The sequence below is a fragment of the Callithrix jacchus genome, chromosome 12 (genome assembly GCF_049354715.1).
Source record: "Callithrix jacchus isolate 240 chromosome 12, calJac240_pri, whole genome shotgun sequence".
Taxonomy (NCBI): domain Eukaryota; kingdom Metazoa; phylum Chordata; class Mammalia; order Primates; family Cebidae; genus Callithrix; species Callithrix jacchus.
This window is the reverse complement of record NC_133513.1, coordinates 95,417,018-95,432,023: the sequence shown is the minus strand read 5'-3', so window position 1 is coordinate 95,432,023 and position 15,006 is coordinate 95,417,018. Positions and strand designations below refer to the sequence as shown.

Below are 15,006 nucleotides of genomic sequence, written 5' to 3'. Positions count from 1 at the left end.
GATTTGTAAGATGCACTGTTGGATAGTTGAGAGAGGCTTCTTGGAAAAGGCATCTGGCTGGGCGTGGTGGTTCACACCTGTAATCCCAGTATTTTGGCAGGCCAAGGCGGGTGGATTTGAGACCAGCCTGGTCAACATGGTGAAACCCCATCTCTACTAAAATACAAAAACAAGGCCAGACACAGTGGCTCATGCCTGTAATCTCAGCACTTTGGGAGCCAAGGCAGGTGGATCACCTGAGGTCAGGAATTCAAGACCAGCCTGGCCAACATTGTAAAACTTCATCTCTACTAAAAATAAAAAATTAGCCAGGCATGGTGGTCTGTGTCTATAATCCCAGCTACTCAAGAGGCTGAGACAGGAGAATAGCTTGAACCCAGGAGGCAGAGGTTGCAGTCAGCCAAGATAGTGCCACTTCACTCCAGCCTGGGCAACAGAGCAAGACTCCCTCTAAAAAAACAAAAGCTGGGCATGGTGGCACTCGCCTGTAGTCTCAGCTACTCTCGGAGGCTGAGGCAGGAGAATCACTTAAACTTCAGAGGCAGAGGTTGCAGTCAGCTGAGATTGTGCATTTGCAATTGCACTCTAGCCTGGGCAACAAAGCGAGACTCTTGTCTCAAAAAAAAAAAAGGAAAAGAATAAAGAAGAGGCATCTGGACATCTGAGGGAGGCTTTGAAGAATGTCTACGATTCCAACAGACAGTGATAGGCAAGAGGTGTCCCCAGAAGCAATGAGGAGGGAAGCATGGAGCTAGAGCAGCAGGGGTTCACTGGTGGCAGGTTATGAGCAGGAGTTGATGGAAGATCAGAATTCAGAGCTAAGCGGAGGCCATACTATGGAAGACTTTACAGCAGGATAAAGAGATTTGGGAGAGCCCCTGACATCTGTGAGCAGAAGAGTAAGTAGGCCGGGTAAAAGTTAAAGGTTCTGCCAGTGGATAGGAAGTGGGCCTCCAGGAGCACCTGGCTGGGAAGTTGGGAGCCTGAACCACAGCCTTGGGATGGTGCAGCACCACCGGGCACCAGAACTGAGTCCATAGGGCATTCGCTAGAGCTCACAGCCTATGGAATTCAGTTCTCAGTGCCAGGTGGCCAAAGTTCTTTCAGCCTGGACACTGCCCTCACATGCTCTCTTCAGTGAATTTTCTCCAGTTCCCAGGATAAGTAAGTTGAGACCCAGGATGGGTCACATAAGGAACCTGTGATACCAAGATATCTATTCCAGGGAGTCTGAGTCTGGAGCTGAAAATAGGGGCCCACAGCTAAGGAAAGGGACAAGAGTTCCATACATTCCAACAGGAATTGGAGTAGGTTATGAGAGGAGGGGGCTCAGGGCCATGGCAGGGATCCGTCCCCAGGCCTGGGTACTGCATACACAGTCCTGTCCTTCCTGCCCAGATGTGTTCCTGGCGGGGCCTGATGTGGGGCCGAAAGGGTGAGGGGCTGGGGAGAGAGCCAGGACACGTACCCGGAGAAGGGCATCTCTCTGCGAACCGAGGGATCCCACAGATAGGAGCCCGGCCCAGGAGTCCTAGCTCCCCAGAAATCTTCCCAAAACCTTGAACAAAGATTTGAGTATCTGGGATAGAGGAGAGGAGGTGAAAGAGTTCCCTGGAGCACACTTTCATTTTCTGGAGAGTTCACTTGAGGGCTGGGTGCTCCCCTCACTCACTTGGCAGAGCTGCCGCCTATCCCGAAGAGGGAAAGCCAAGCCCGCGCCTCAGGGGCACCCCACCCCCACCCCTGCTTGAATCCAGAGAAAGGGGTCGCCACTTACCCACAAAACCTCCTCTCTCGCGCTCCTGGGGCTGGATCTGCAACGATGTTCTCAGCTGGTGCTCCTTAAATAGGGCCCCCACCCCCCACCCCAACCGCCTCCCGCCCCCGCCCCATGCTGGCTCTTCTGAGAAAGGAGGAAGGTGTGGGAGGGCCAGGAACCCTGCCCAGAGAGCCCTTTCTGACCTCAAGCCAGAGCGGGACCCCGCCCCCGCCGTTCTTTGAAGACTCCCCTTCCTCACCTTGGTCTCTAATTGGGTTCCTCCCACCCCTTGAGACCAGCCCGATGGGTTCTCTCTCTACTCTGCCTGAAACATCTGCCCTTTATGCCAAATTCAAGCCCGGTTTCTCATTCTGAAGCAGGATGATGGGGAACGGAGGTGCTAGGGGAAGCTTCAGCGTAGGTTTAGCTCTTCCCACCAGCTAAGGCGATCCAGGCACCCAAACACCAGCTGCAAAATTCACTGGAAGGAATGACGGGGAAGAGGCATCCCTCTGTCTCCTTTGGCTCTGTGTGGCTTCAAGCAGCACCCGAAGGGCAGCGGGGAGTCTGTTCCCATTTTGGGGAGGGAGAAACTGAGACCTGAGGGGAAAGAAAATCAGGGGCTGAAGGTCCCACCAGCTTCAGAATTCCGAGCAGGGCAGGGATTCCGGGAGCCCCTACCTTACAGTGTGTATATCCTTGTGTCCGTGGGGATCCCTCTCCTCAGCCCACCTTCCGTCCTCGCCCCCTGCCCCCAGAACTGCTGCACAGAGCTGGGATTCCCCAGAGTCTGAGTTGGGAAAGGAGGGACTCCCCGTAAGAGGTCTTTTCCATCATCCTCCCGTGAAAGCCCAGGAAGTTCTTTCTGATACCTAGTCACAGGCAACTGCCAAACAACAAATGGGGGACAGGGGAGAGGGGAAGGCACACAGTCAGAAATGGCTGCAGGGGTCTTGGGCCAGAACTCGGGCAGCTCTACTGAGGAAACTTGAAAGTTCCGGGAATGGAGGGTGGTAGGGAGAGAAGAGTCATCAGTATTGTGCAATGGACAGGGGGAAGCAGGAAAGGGGATGGGGGAGGAAAGGGATGGCTGGTCTCTAGAGGACTCACACAGGCGTGGGGCTGATGGGTTGCCCGTCACCCCCTTCCCAGGGACCTGCCCGTCACCCCCTTCCCAGGGACCTGCCCGGCCAGAGTTCAAAGTGGCTGTCACCCCACCCATCATTAACCCTAGTATCACCAGGCTGGCGTGGCAGTGTTTTTATGGGCAAAGCAACGCTAAACGTGCGCCTCCCTTCCCTGCTACATCCACCAAGGAGGCAATATCTTGCTGTTTCTGAGGCCAGAGGAGGAAGAAGCCTGTTGTGAGGACCAGAGGTGGAAGAGAAAGCAATAAGCAGTCATCCTATTTTCTCCATAGTATCTTCTTTTTTTTTTTTTTTTTTTTTTTTTTTGAGACAGGGTCTTGCTTTGTCACTCAGGCTGGAGTGCAGTAGCACAATCATGGTTTGCTGCAGCCTTGACCTCTGGGGCTCAAATGATCTTCCCGCCTCCACCTCTGGAGTAGCTGGGACTACTGGCGTGCATCACCATGCCCAGATAATTTTTTTATTTTTTATTTTTTTGAGACAGAGTCTTGTTCTGTCGCCAGCTTGGAGTGCAGTGGTGCGATCTTGGCTCACTGCAACCTCTGTCTCCCAGGTTCAAGCAATTCTGCCTTAGCTTCCAAAGTAGCTGGGACTATAGGTGTGCACCACCACACCCAGCTAATTTTGTATTTTTAGTAGAGATGGGGTTTCACCATGTTGGCCAGGATGGTCTTGATCTCTTGACCTTGTGATCCACCAACCTCGGCCTCCCAAAATGCTGGGATTACAGGTGTGATCCACCGTGCCTGGCCCAATTATTTTTATTTTTTATTTTTTGTAGAGAGGAGGTTTCGCCATGTTGCCCAAGCTGGTGTCAAGTTCCTGGGCTCAGGTGATCCTCCCACCTCAGCCTTGCAAAGTGCTGGAATTACAGGTGTGAGCCACTGCAGCACAGCACCTTGGCACTGCCTCAGTCCCCAGGGGAGAGGAAAGATGGGACTTCTTTTTTGGACTGTGAGCTTCCTGAGGGCAGGGACAGCTTCCGGGTTCCCAGCACCCTACAAGGGAACTAGCACTGAAAAGGGCTCGTGCCTGCTGATGAGGATGGGAAAGTTTATCCTTGAAGGGGACTCTTCCCCTTGTGACCCATTTCAGTGTTCTCAAGAGGGGAGGGCTTGGGGCTTCCCCACAGGGCAGCACTGGGAATCTGTGGCAGCAGGAACAGAAAGAGGAAGCTGAGGTCTTGTTGGGCCCTGGAGTTCAGCTGTCCTGTCCTAGGCAAGCAGCCCTGCCAACATGGGCATGAAGGCCCGGGGGGGGGGGGCAGGCATGGTCTATAGGCTGTCCATGAACAGGGCTCAGGTGGATCCTCACCCTGGCACCTGCTACCACCCCACTTCCCCCAGACTATGTCCAAAATCCCAGGCTCCAACCTCCGAAGACCCTGACCTGTAGTCCACCCCAATCTGAGGAAGACAGTGTTGTTAAGGGAATGCAAAAGGAACAGACAGGGTGGGGAAGTCAGCACCTAAGAGATCAGCTTGGGCCACGTGGTAAAAACCCCGTTTCTTAAAAAAAAAAAAAAAAAAATTAGGTGTGGTGGTGCACGCTTGTCGTCCCACCTACTCCGGAGACTGAGGTGGGAGAATCATTTGAACCCAGGATATCGAGGCTGCAATGAGCCATATTCGCTTGTGAATCTGCACTCCAGCCTGGGGCTGTAACAGCAAGAAAAAAAAAAGAAAAAGATAGAAAAGAAAAGAAAGAGAAGAAAGGAAAAGAAAGAAGGAAAGAAAAAAGGAGGAAAGAGAAAAAGAGAAAGAAAATAAAGAAAAGGAAAGAGAGAGGGAAAGAAAGAAAAAGAAAGATTTCAGGTCTCTGGTGGATAAGAAGGAACAAGGCGGGGATGCAGTTCTACCCACTTAGACTCCACCCACTCGTGAGACCTTCACGCCTTACTCCTCCCTACACGCTGCAAAACTGGCCGCCGCGGGATCCCGTCCATAGCCCTGGGACGTTTGCGAATTAGAGCGGAATCCCCGCCCTGTTGTGGGCAATTTGCCCTTCTCAAAAATGGCTGCCGCGGCGCCTCTGGATGGGAACCGCTCTGGGCCCCGCCTTTGATCTCGTTGGTGGGGCTGGGGGATGAGAGCTGCACCGCGCGGGACAAGTCGCCGGCGGCGCCCGACGGAGCAGGTGATTTCCCCTCCTGCCCCCGGCCCAGGGCTAGGAGAGTCGCGGAGAGCGCTGACCCAGGGTACCCGTCCTGTGTGTTCCCACACGGTAACCCCCTGGGGCCCGCCGGACCCCCATCTCTGATTCTCGCGGTGGCCAGTATCGAGGCACTTCCAGTTTTCTCAGGCCTCCCTCGTCATGTGTCCTCCAAGGCCACAGCCGCATCCCCATGCTGTCGGGTCCACTCTTCTGGACGCTTACGGGTGTTCCGCTAGCGGGTTTAGGGAGCTGCGGCTTCAGTGGTCGGCCATCATCGCGGTCCCACTTCCTGTGTTCGCCCTCCCTGTTTGTGCTCCCGCCTGACTTTGGATGCAGGGGATCCCTTGTTCCCCTCAATGCCCTTGGTGCCTCTAAGGTCTGACTTGGGAAACGGGACAGTGGTATCCTCTGGAGCCTGTGTTATGGGTGCAGAGCCTCAGAAATCGGGCTTCACAGGGTCTGGGAGAAGCAGTGAAGACCTCCATGGCAGACTCCTTGCTGCCTCCTTCAGAAGTTCGCTAGGACTTCCTTCACGCTGGCTCCCTGGATTCCTCCTCCCATATGGCCTGCTTTCCCTCCACTTTAAGCACCTACCCACCCCAAGGGAGCAACATAGTACTTCTTACCCCAGTCTCACTTAAATTTGTCCACAGGGTCTCTATCTAGCATCTGGAGGGTCCAGGCCTGTGTTGCTCTTGGGAAGCTCCCAGGCCAGCTGGGAGCAGTGAGGATAGGGCAGTTAGGGTTGGCTGCAGAAAGGAAGTGAGTCTTGCAGAATGAGATTTGGAGAGACAGAGGGAAAGCTACTCTGAGCTGGAAGAATGGTGTGAGCAAAGATTCTGAAGTAGGCAATATGGCCAGCCAGGCAGGAGAGGAGATTCAGAATATAGGATGGGGCCACACAGTTTGCATCACGAGAGGTGATGTAGTGTGGTGGTTAACAGTGAGGATTCTTGGCGCCTGTAGTCCCAGCTACTGGGGGTGCTGAGGCAGGACAATTTCTTGAACCTGGGGGGGCAGATGTTGCAGTGAGCCGAGATCACGCTACTGCACTCCAGCCTAGGCAACAGAGTAAGACTCTGTCTCAAAAAAAAAAAAAAAGTGAGTGTCCTGGAACCAGTCAGCTTGGGTGTAAATCTGCCATCCTTGCCCTGTGACCTTGGGAAAGTTACCTAACCTCACAGTGCCTTCATTTCCTTTCAGGTAAAATGGGGGAAGTAATAGTATCTACATTTTAGAGTTATTGTATGGATTAGGTAAGTTAATACATGTAGAAGTGTTTGGAGGCCTGGCGCAGTGGCTCATGCCTGTAATCCCAGCACACATGAGGTCAGGAGTTTGAAACCAGTCTGCCTAACATAGTGAAACCCTGTCTCTACTAAAAATACAAAAAAATTAGCCGAGCATGGTGGCAGGTGCCTGTAATCCCAGCTACTCAGGAGGCTGAGGCAGGAGAATCAGGTGAACCTGGGAGGTGGAGGTTGCAGTGAGCCAAGATCGTGCCACTGCACTCCAGCCTGGGTGACAGTGCAAGACTTCATCTAAAGAAAAAAGAAGTGCTTAGAACAATGCCTGGTAAACAGAGGCAATAATTGCTAGTATTACCATCATCAGAGGTTTTTAGGCAGGACTCATGACAGGATGACGGTCACATTTCGTAGACACCATCAACCAATGATCCCTAATTTGGGGCCCCAAGAAGTAGTGTTACAGCTGGAATTTGAAATGCCTCATGGAAATCATGTTCTTACCCTGGAGAAGGCTGGTACTTAGGAAACTAGTCTGGTAGACCAGATCTTCCCCAACTAAGAGGCTACGTGGGGAGAAGTATTAGGAGCCCCTGAGCAGGAAGGATGTGCTGAGGAAGGCTGTGGGGGATGGGAAGGTGAAAGAGAGTTTAGAAGGCTGGGTGAAGTTTGGGTAGACCAAGAACAGAAGAAGGGAGGGAGGATGTTCTCTTGGAAGACAAACTAGAGAAAAGTTTAGGAGAGCAAGTCTTTTTATTTGGGGACAGTGAAGAATTTTCTAACAGTTCCCTGGTCCCCTGGCCTTGGTTAAAAACCCAGAAGCATTAGACACATCCCTGAGAAGCTTCTTCCCTAGAAACTGGGCTTTCAGGCCCAGTGCAGTGGCTCATGCCTGTAATACCAACACTATGGGAGGCCGAGGTGGGCAGATCACCTGAGATCGGGAATTCGAGACCAGCCTGACCAACATGGAAAGCTCCTGTCTCTACTAAAAATACAAAATTAGCCAGGCATGGTGGTGCATGCCTGTAATCCCAGCTACTCAGGAGGCTGAGGCAGGAGAATTGCTTGAACTCGGGAGGCAGAGGTTGCGGTGAGCTGAGATTATGCCATTGCACTCCAGCCTGGGCAACAAAAGTGAAACTCCATCTCAAAACAAACAAACAAACTGGGCTTTCCTGGCACAGTGGTTCACAAGTGTAATCCCAGCACTTTGGGAGGCTGAGGCAGGCAGATCACCTGAGGTCAGGAGCTCAAGACCAGCCTGGCCAAATGGTGAAACCCTGTCTCTACTAAAAATACAAAAAGTAGCCGGGTGTGGTGACTGGCGCCTATAATCCCGGGTATTTGGGAGGCTGAGGCAGGAGACTCGCTTGAATCTCTCAGGTTCACACCATTGCACTCCAGCCTGGGCGACAAGAGGGCCACTCCATCTCAAAAAAAAAAAAAAAAGAAAAGAAAAACTGGGCTTTCATGCAGCAGCCATGGGCCTTTGTCCCAGCAGAAACTGCCAGGCAACTGACAGCCCCAAGATTCAAGGGTGATGTAACCCAGGGTCGAGGTAGGTCCCTGGAGGGGGCTCCCCACTTGAGGGAGCTGCGTGATGGAATCTAGTATGCCTGAGCTGAGCCATTCTGCTCTTCCCCAGGGTCCATGGTGAGGGCTCTGGAGCAGGGGGTATGCATCCCTCTGGTAGGCTGGGGCTTCTCAGTCCTGCTTTCCAAAGTGACCCCTGTACTATGAGCAACTCTGTTACCACTCAGTACCAGGCAACTGTGAGCATAGATGGTAGCTCCATCTCAACCCACTTCTAAGTCTTGCTATCCTCCCTTCCCCAGAGTATCCCCTAGAATAGATACTGACCTAGGTAATATGGATTTAAAGCTGACTACCACAGTCAAGCCAGGTGACTCTAGACAAGTCATTAAACACACTGAACTTCCATTTCTTCATCTGTAAATTGGGGCGTAACTGTTTATTGAGTGCCCACTTCATGAGACATGCTGAGTATACATTGGTGAATGTCAGCCCGGTGTGGAGTCCCTGCCTCATGAGACAACTGGAAGAAACATTAAATATTGTCCAAATAATAATTATGGCTGTGAAAGGTGCTGCTAGTCAGAAAACATGTAGCCTGTATAGAGAGCATAATATGGCAGGGACCATATTACCAGTTCTAGAAAGTCAGGGGAGGTGTCCCTTGAGGAAGGGAATTATTATTTTTTGAAACGTAGTCTTGCTGTGTTGCCCAGGCAGGAGTGCAGTGGGATGATCTTGGCTCATTGCAACCTCCGCCTCCCAAGTTCAAGCGATTCTCCTGCCTCAGCCCCCCAGTAGCTGGGATTAAAGGCACATGCCACCATGCCTGGCTAATTTTTGTATTTTTAGTAGAGACAGGGTTTTGCCATGTGCGAAATGGACTTTTTTTTTTTTTTTTTGAGAGTGAAACTGTCTCAAAAAAAAAAAAATATATATATATATATATATTTTTTTTTTTTTTTTCTACAAAAGGAAAGATGGGGTCTTGCTATGTTGCCTAGACTGGTCTTAAACTCCTGAGCACAAACAATCTACCTGCCTCAGCCTCCCAAAGTGCTGGAATTATAGGCGTGAGGCACCGTGCCCAGCCAAGGAAGGGAATTTTATTTTATTTTGGACAGTTTCACTCTGTCACCCAGGCCATAGTGCAATGGCGTGATCTCAGCTTACTGTAACCTCCACCTCCCAGGTTCCAGCAATTCTCCTGCATCAGCAGCTGTGACTACAGGCACGTGCCACCACACCCAGCTAATATTTTGTATTTTAGCAGAGATGGAGTTTCACCATGTTGGCCAGGATGGTCTTGATCTCCTGACCTCGTGATCCACCCGCCTCAGCCTCCCAAAGTGCTGAGATTATAGCCAGCCACTGTGCCCAGCCAGGAAGGGATGTTAAAATGAGACCCAAAAGATCAGAGAGAGTGACTGTAAGTGAAGTGGGTGGAGGCAGAAGGGTACCCCGGCAGAAGAAACAGTTTGTGAAACCCTAGCACCTAGAAAAATGCTCACACTGGGTAGGTGCTCAATACATACTTGTTGACATGTTACATTCCTATCTACATGCTTTTGACTCCCAAAAGTCTGTTTGGGTGTCAGGAGCATATGGGTGATAATGAATGGCTCTAGACCTGTAGGTCCAAATGCCAGCTCATTGTTTCACTCAGATGATAGGGTAGAAGGTTCACAGGGCACACTACCTTGCCATTGAAAGAGCTTGAGTATTGGCAAACTGAGCAAATTAGGGTGGGGAAGGGCGTGGTGTCACATCTATAATCCCAGCACTTTAGGAGCCCTAGGTGGGGCCGATCTTCTGAGGTCAGGAGACCCGCCTGGCCAACATGGTCTCTACTAGAAATATCAAAATTAGCTGGGCATGGTGGCACATGCCTGTAATCCCAGCTACTCAGGAGGCTGAGGCAGGAGAATCACTTGAATCCAGGAGGCAGAGGTTGCAGTGAGCTGAGATTGCTCCACTGCACTCCAGCCTGGGTGACAGGGTAAGAGTCTGTCTCAAAAAAAAAAGGAAGCCAAGGTAGAGGGAGGGAAATGATCCAACAAGGTATAGTGCATGGTGAAGCGGGAGAGAGATACAGATAGGGTAAGGCCTGCAATGGAAAGCCATGAAAAGATTCTGGACCTCCCTGAGGGGTGGTGGGAAGGCACTGATAGTTTTTTTTTTTTTGAGATGGAATTTCGCTCTTTTTGTTCAGCCTAGAGTGTATATGGCGCGATCTCAGTTCACTGCAACCTCTGCTTCCCAGGTTTAAGTGATTCTCCTGCCTCAGCTGGGATTACAGGCATACGCCACCATGCCCAGCTACTTTTTGTATTCTTAGTAGAGACAGGCTTTCTCCATATTGGCCAGGCTTGTCTCGAACTCCAAGCATCAGGTGATCCGTGTGCCTCAGCTTCCCAAAGTGCTAGAATTACAGGCGTGAGCCACTGATAGATTTTAAGCAGAAGAAAATGTGACTTTTATAACGATCACACAGCTGTGGTGTGGAGAACAGGTTGTTGGGGGAAAGATGGAGTGTGGAGAAGGGTTAAGAAGATCTTGCAGGAAAGAGATGGAGAAGAGTGAGAGTAGAGATGGAGAGTAGATGTGGCAAGAGATAATGATTGGGGCTTGGCAACTGACTGGATGAAGGAAAGCAAGGGATAGGATAGTGTCAAGGATAATTCACAGATTTATGGCAGGAACAGCCAGTTGCCTGGACATAGATTTACTGAGGAAGGCCTTGGAGGAATAAAACACTTGAGAGAATGTCAGTTTGGGACATGCTAAGCATGAGATGCCTGTAAAACATCCACGTGGCGGTGTTAGGGAGGTAGATGTCCAAGTTTATAGCTCAGAGGAGACTGGACTAGAGGACTGGACATTTGGGAATTGATGATATGGTGTTGATACATAAAGAGGTGGGACCAGATGAGATCTTCCAGAGAAAACAAGTGCTGCAGTGAGGAGGAGCGGGAGCCTTGCACGTGAGGAACTCTCACATTTAGAGGGCGACAGAGAAGGGGACAGAGAAAGGGCCTTTGAAGAAACGGCCAGAGAGATAGAAGGATACTAGGAGAGAATGTCTCAGAAACCAAATTTGGTGCTGCTGAAAGGGCACCAAAAAGGTGAAACCATGAGAAATTGCCCTCTCTTTTTTTGTAGATCAAAACTAGGCAAAAGGGCCGGGTGTGGTGGCTCATACCTGTAATCCCAGCACTTTGGGAGGCTGAGGTAGATGGATCACGAGGTTAGGAGTTCAAGACGAGCCTGGCCAAGATGGTGAAACCCCATCTCTACTAAAAATACAAGAACTAGCCAGGTGTGGCAGCAGGCACTTGTAATCCCAGCTACTTCGGAGGCTGAGGCAGAGAGTTGCTTGAACCTGGGAGGCAGAGTTTGCAGTGAGCTAAGATTGCGCCACTGCACTGCAGCGTGGGCAACAGAGTGAGACTCCATCTCAAAAAAAAAGACAAAATTGGCAAGCTCATATGGTTCAACTTAATTAGACCAAAACCTGGAAATTTTGGTCTAAGAAATTTTGGGGCCAGGCACAGTGACTCACTCCTGTAATCGCAGCACTTTGGGAGGCCAACATGGGTAGATTGCTTTGAGCCCAGGAGTTTGAGACCAGTTTGGGTCTCGAACCTGGAGCTCAAAACATGACAAACCCACATCTCTACTAAAAATACAAAAAAAAAGAAAAAAAAAAAGAAAAACTAGCAGGGCATGGTGGTACAGGTCTGTAGTCCCAGCTATTCCAGAAGCTAAGGCAGAAGGATGGCTTGAGCTGGGGAGGTGGAGGTTGCAGTGAGCTCATATCATGCCACTGCATTCCAGCCTGGGTGGCAGAGCCAGACCCTGTCTCAAAAAGAAATTTTGGTGGAGATATTAGAGAAGCCAGACTTGAGAAAGGGAGAAGTAGATAGAATTCGGATAAGAAGGCAGTAGAACTGACGGACTTGGTGGTTGACTGGGTGCAGCAGGTAGGGGTGAAAAAGAGCAAAATCAAGGGCATGCTCCCAAACAGACCTTTGGGAGTCAAAAGTACGTAGATGGGGATGGAACATGTCAACAAGTATGTATTGAGCACCCACCTAGTGTGGGCATTTTTCTAGGTGCTAGGGCATGAACAAGACAGAGTGTCCCCCTCCTCCCCACCTTGCTTTGGAGCTTCCATTTTATGGGGCAGACAGACAATAGGCAAATAAGCACAAATAATGCTAACGGTGCTATGTAGGGTTAGGGGCATCGATAAGTCTTCTTTGCTGTAGGTTAGTCAGGGAAGGGCTCTCTGATGTAACATTTGAGTGGAGCTCTGAGGAGTGACTGGACAAGCCATGGATGTCTGCAGAACACAAAATGCCTGTCCTGGGTAGGTGCACAATACATACTTGTTGACATGTTCCATCCCATCTACATCATTTTGACTCCCAAAAGTCTGTTTGGGAGTCAGGAGCATGTGGGTAGAGACAGGAGGAAGCTCTGCAAGTCTGAGGGACAGCAAGGTGGCGCAGGAGCAAGCCAGCCAGGAAGGACTGGGGAGGCTGGAGAGCCTGGCCAGAGGAGGATGGAAAGTGCTCTGCAGATAGCCCCAGGCTGCAGGAAGGGCAGGAACTGGGGAGAGGAGAGAATCCATAAAAGGCTTCCCCTTCTATCTGGGCCCCAGAGCCAGAAAAGCCCCTTTGTGCAGAGGGTGGGTGGGCTGTTCTGGGTGGGGGAAGGGCTGTGCTTGGTCATGAGGCTGCTCCTTGAGGGGCTGGACAATGGGGCTCCTTGTGGTTGGAGGCTAAGGGGCCCCCTCACTTATGGGATTTCTAAGCCAGGAGGCATGTGACCTCAAGACCTTGCCAGAAGGTCTGGGGCTGCTGCTAGGGAATGGGGTAGGGGGATGGGGAGAGGTGGGGGGCACTCCTCTAGAGGCTGTCTCCAGAGACAGTACCCTGTCCTGTCTCAGGCTGGAGGAGGTAAGAGATGGGCGGGGGAGGGGGCATGGTTCTGGGAGAACAGAGAGGGCAGCATCAACAGATGGTTCCACAGCAGGCCAGGAGGGAGGAGCTGCTGCCCCCAGGTCCAGTGGGTGAGTGCAGACGGAAGAGGGCCTGGCCATCCTGTCTGTCTGTGTCCCTTCAGAAGAGGAGAGAGCATGGAGCTGGAGAGGATCGTCAGTGCAGCCCTCCTTTCCTTTGTCCAGACGTACCTCCCGGAGGCCGACCTCAGGTAGAGACAGCTCCCTGGGAAGGTTCACGTCAGTGCCACAGCTGGAGCTGCCTGGCAGTGCTATGAGTCCTGGCTGATGGAAAGATGGTGGGAGGGCTGATTACAATTTGCTAAGAGGCCTTCCTGCTCATCCTGTCCCTGTTACCTTTGTTGGGCAGAGGGGAAACCATAGCTCTGAGAGAGGGGGTTACACTTTTTGGCCTCAAGGATTAAGGTCTAGCTCATGAACCCCATGAAGCTGAAGGCTGGAGTTTCAGGATAGGTGGGGATGCTGGAGGTATCCAGTGTCCTACCCAGGGCTTGTCCTGTCCCCTTCCTGCAGTGGTTTGGATGAGGTCATCTTCTCCTATGTGCTCGGGGTCCTGGAGGACCTGGGCCCCTCAGGCCCATCAGAGGAGAACTTCGATATGGAGGCCTTCACTGAGATGATGGAGGCCTATGTGCCTGGCTTTGCCCACATCCCCAGGTAGGTTCTGGCTGGGGCCAGGAGGAGGAAGGGGCTGGCTGATTATGGGGTGGGTAGAGTTGTCTTCTCTCACTACCCTTATGTTTTCAGGGGCACAATAGGGGACATGATGCAGAAGCTCTCAGGGCAGCTGAGCGATGCTAGGAACAAAGGTGAGTCTGAGGCTGTAGGCACCTGGGTGATTCATGACCCCTCCCAATTCCCTACTCCCCAGAGCGCTGGCAAACCTGATGCTCTCTCTGCCTCTTTAAGAGAACCTGCAACCGCAGAGCTCTGGTGTCCAAGGTCAGGTGCCCATCTCCCCAGAGCCTCTGCAGCGGCCGGAAATGCTCAAAGAGGAGACCAGGTCTTCTGCTGCTGCTGCTGCTGGGGACACCCAAGATGAGGTACTGGTAGAGGAGGGTAGCAATGAGGGACTCAGGGGCCTGGAAAGGGGGAGTATTGCCTTTTGTTAATGCTTGTACCCTTAGGCAACTGGTGCTGAGGAGGAGCTTCTGCCAGGGGTGGATGTACTCCTGGAGGTGTTCCCTACCTGTTCGGTGGAACAGGCCCACTGGGTGCTGGCCAAAGCTCGGGGGGACTTGGAAGAAGCTGTGCAGATGCTGGTAGAGGGGAAGGAGGAGGGGCCTGCAGCCTGGGATGGCTCCAACCAGGTATCTTCTCCCAGCACCCCCCACCATGTAGCCTCGGCTACATTCCACCTCGGTGTTAAGCCCCGACCCCTACCTATCCCTGTCTGTTTCCCCTGCTGGTGCCCTTGGGCAGACCAGGCCTCCCCTCTCTGCAGGACCTGCCTAGACGCCTCAGAGGCCCCCAAAAGGATGAGCTGAAGTCCTTCATCCTGCAGAAGTGAGTCTGGGTTGGGCTGGGCTGTCCCTAGAGGGTCTTCCCAGGGTGACAAGAGCTTCATCCAGCCAGTTTTTGGCAGGTACATGATGGTGGATAGTGCAGAGGATCAGAAGATTCACCGGCCCATGGCTCCCAAGGAGGTGAGAGTTGGGGTTACTGGGGATGTGGAATGGGTGGGACTGGCTCCTGGCTTCTGCCACTCACTGCCTGATTTCCTGACAGGCCCCCAAGAAGCTGATCCGATACATCGACAACCAGATAGTCAGCACCAAAGGGGAGCGATTCAAAGATGTGCGGAACCCTGAGGCTGAGGAGATGAAGGCCACGTACATCAACCTCAAGCCGGCCAGAAAGTACCGCTTCCATTAAGGCACTTGCTGGACTCTGCCCCGGCCTTCTAGGCTTAGATCCCAGAGGGATGCAGGAGCCCTACAGCCCTACACATAGGCCCCCTAACTCCTGTCCCCATTCTCTACTTCTTTGCTCCATAGTGTTAACCTACTCGGAGCTGCCTCCATGGGCTCAGTAAAGGTGGCCCAAGGAAGGTGTGAGTGCATTCTGGTCATTTCTGCCTCAAGACTGTCTGACACTAGGCCTATCTGACCTTCCCTCCCAAACCTTGAATCCTCT

General features: G+C 52.0%; 2 protein-coding genes across 11 annotated transcripts in view; one reads left to right on the top strand and one right to left on the bottom strand.

Moving 5' to 3' along the window:
• SLC68A1 (solute carrier family 68 member 1) overlaps positions 1-1,818 on the bottom strand; it is a 39,470-nt gene extending 37,652 nt beyond the window's left edge. Inside the window, exon 1 of the mRNA XM_078346392.1 lies at positions 1,778-1,818. The gene's annotated coding sequence lies outside the window, so the exon portion shown is untranslated. The remainder of the gene's footprint in view (positions 1-1,777) is intronic.
• A 3,157-nt stretch (positions 1,819-4,975) lies between these two features.
• CUEDC2 (CUE domain containing 2) lies at positions 4,976-14,920 on the top strand. 10 transcript variants are annotated; one of them, XM_035268928.2, is made up of 9 exons: positions 4,976-5,043; positions 12,978-13,061; positions 13,384-13,527; positions 13,618-13,679; positions 13,780-13,913; positions 13,998-14,180; positions 14,315-14,376; positions 14,456-14,516; positions 14,599-14,920. In XM_035268928.2, the coding sequence occupies exons 2-9, from the start codon at positions 12,988-12,990 to the stop codon at positions 14,743-14,745; spliced, it is 867 nt and encodes a 288-aa protein (XP_035124819.1). In that variant the 5' UTR covers positions 4,976-5,043; positions 12,978-12,987; the 3' UTR covers positions 14,746-14,920. The 10 variants fall into 10 exon arrangements, with proteins under 10 accessions (XP_035124819.1, XP_035124814.1, XP_035124815.1 ...); XM_035268923.3 differs by having other exon boundaries at positions 12,975-13,061; XM_035268924.3 differs by having other exon boundaries at positions 12,885-13,061.
• Positions 14,921-15,006: the final 86 nt, after the last annotated feature.

Bases quoted from the DNA above. Each gene is read 5' to 3' on its own strand.
- CUEDC2 (XM_035268928.2), top strand. From the start codon at position 12,988: ATGGAGCTGGAGAGGATCGTCAGTGCAGCCCTCCTTTCCTTTGTCCAG. The intron at 13,062-13,383 runs GTAGAGACAGCT...CCCTTCCTGCAG, and splicing joins CTCCCGGAGGCCGACCTCAG to TGGTTTGGATGAGGTCATCT. The intron at 14,517-14,598 runs GTGAGAGTTGGG...ATTTCCTGACAG, and splicing joins GGCCCATGGCTCCCAAGGAG to GCCCCCAAGAAGCTGATCCG.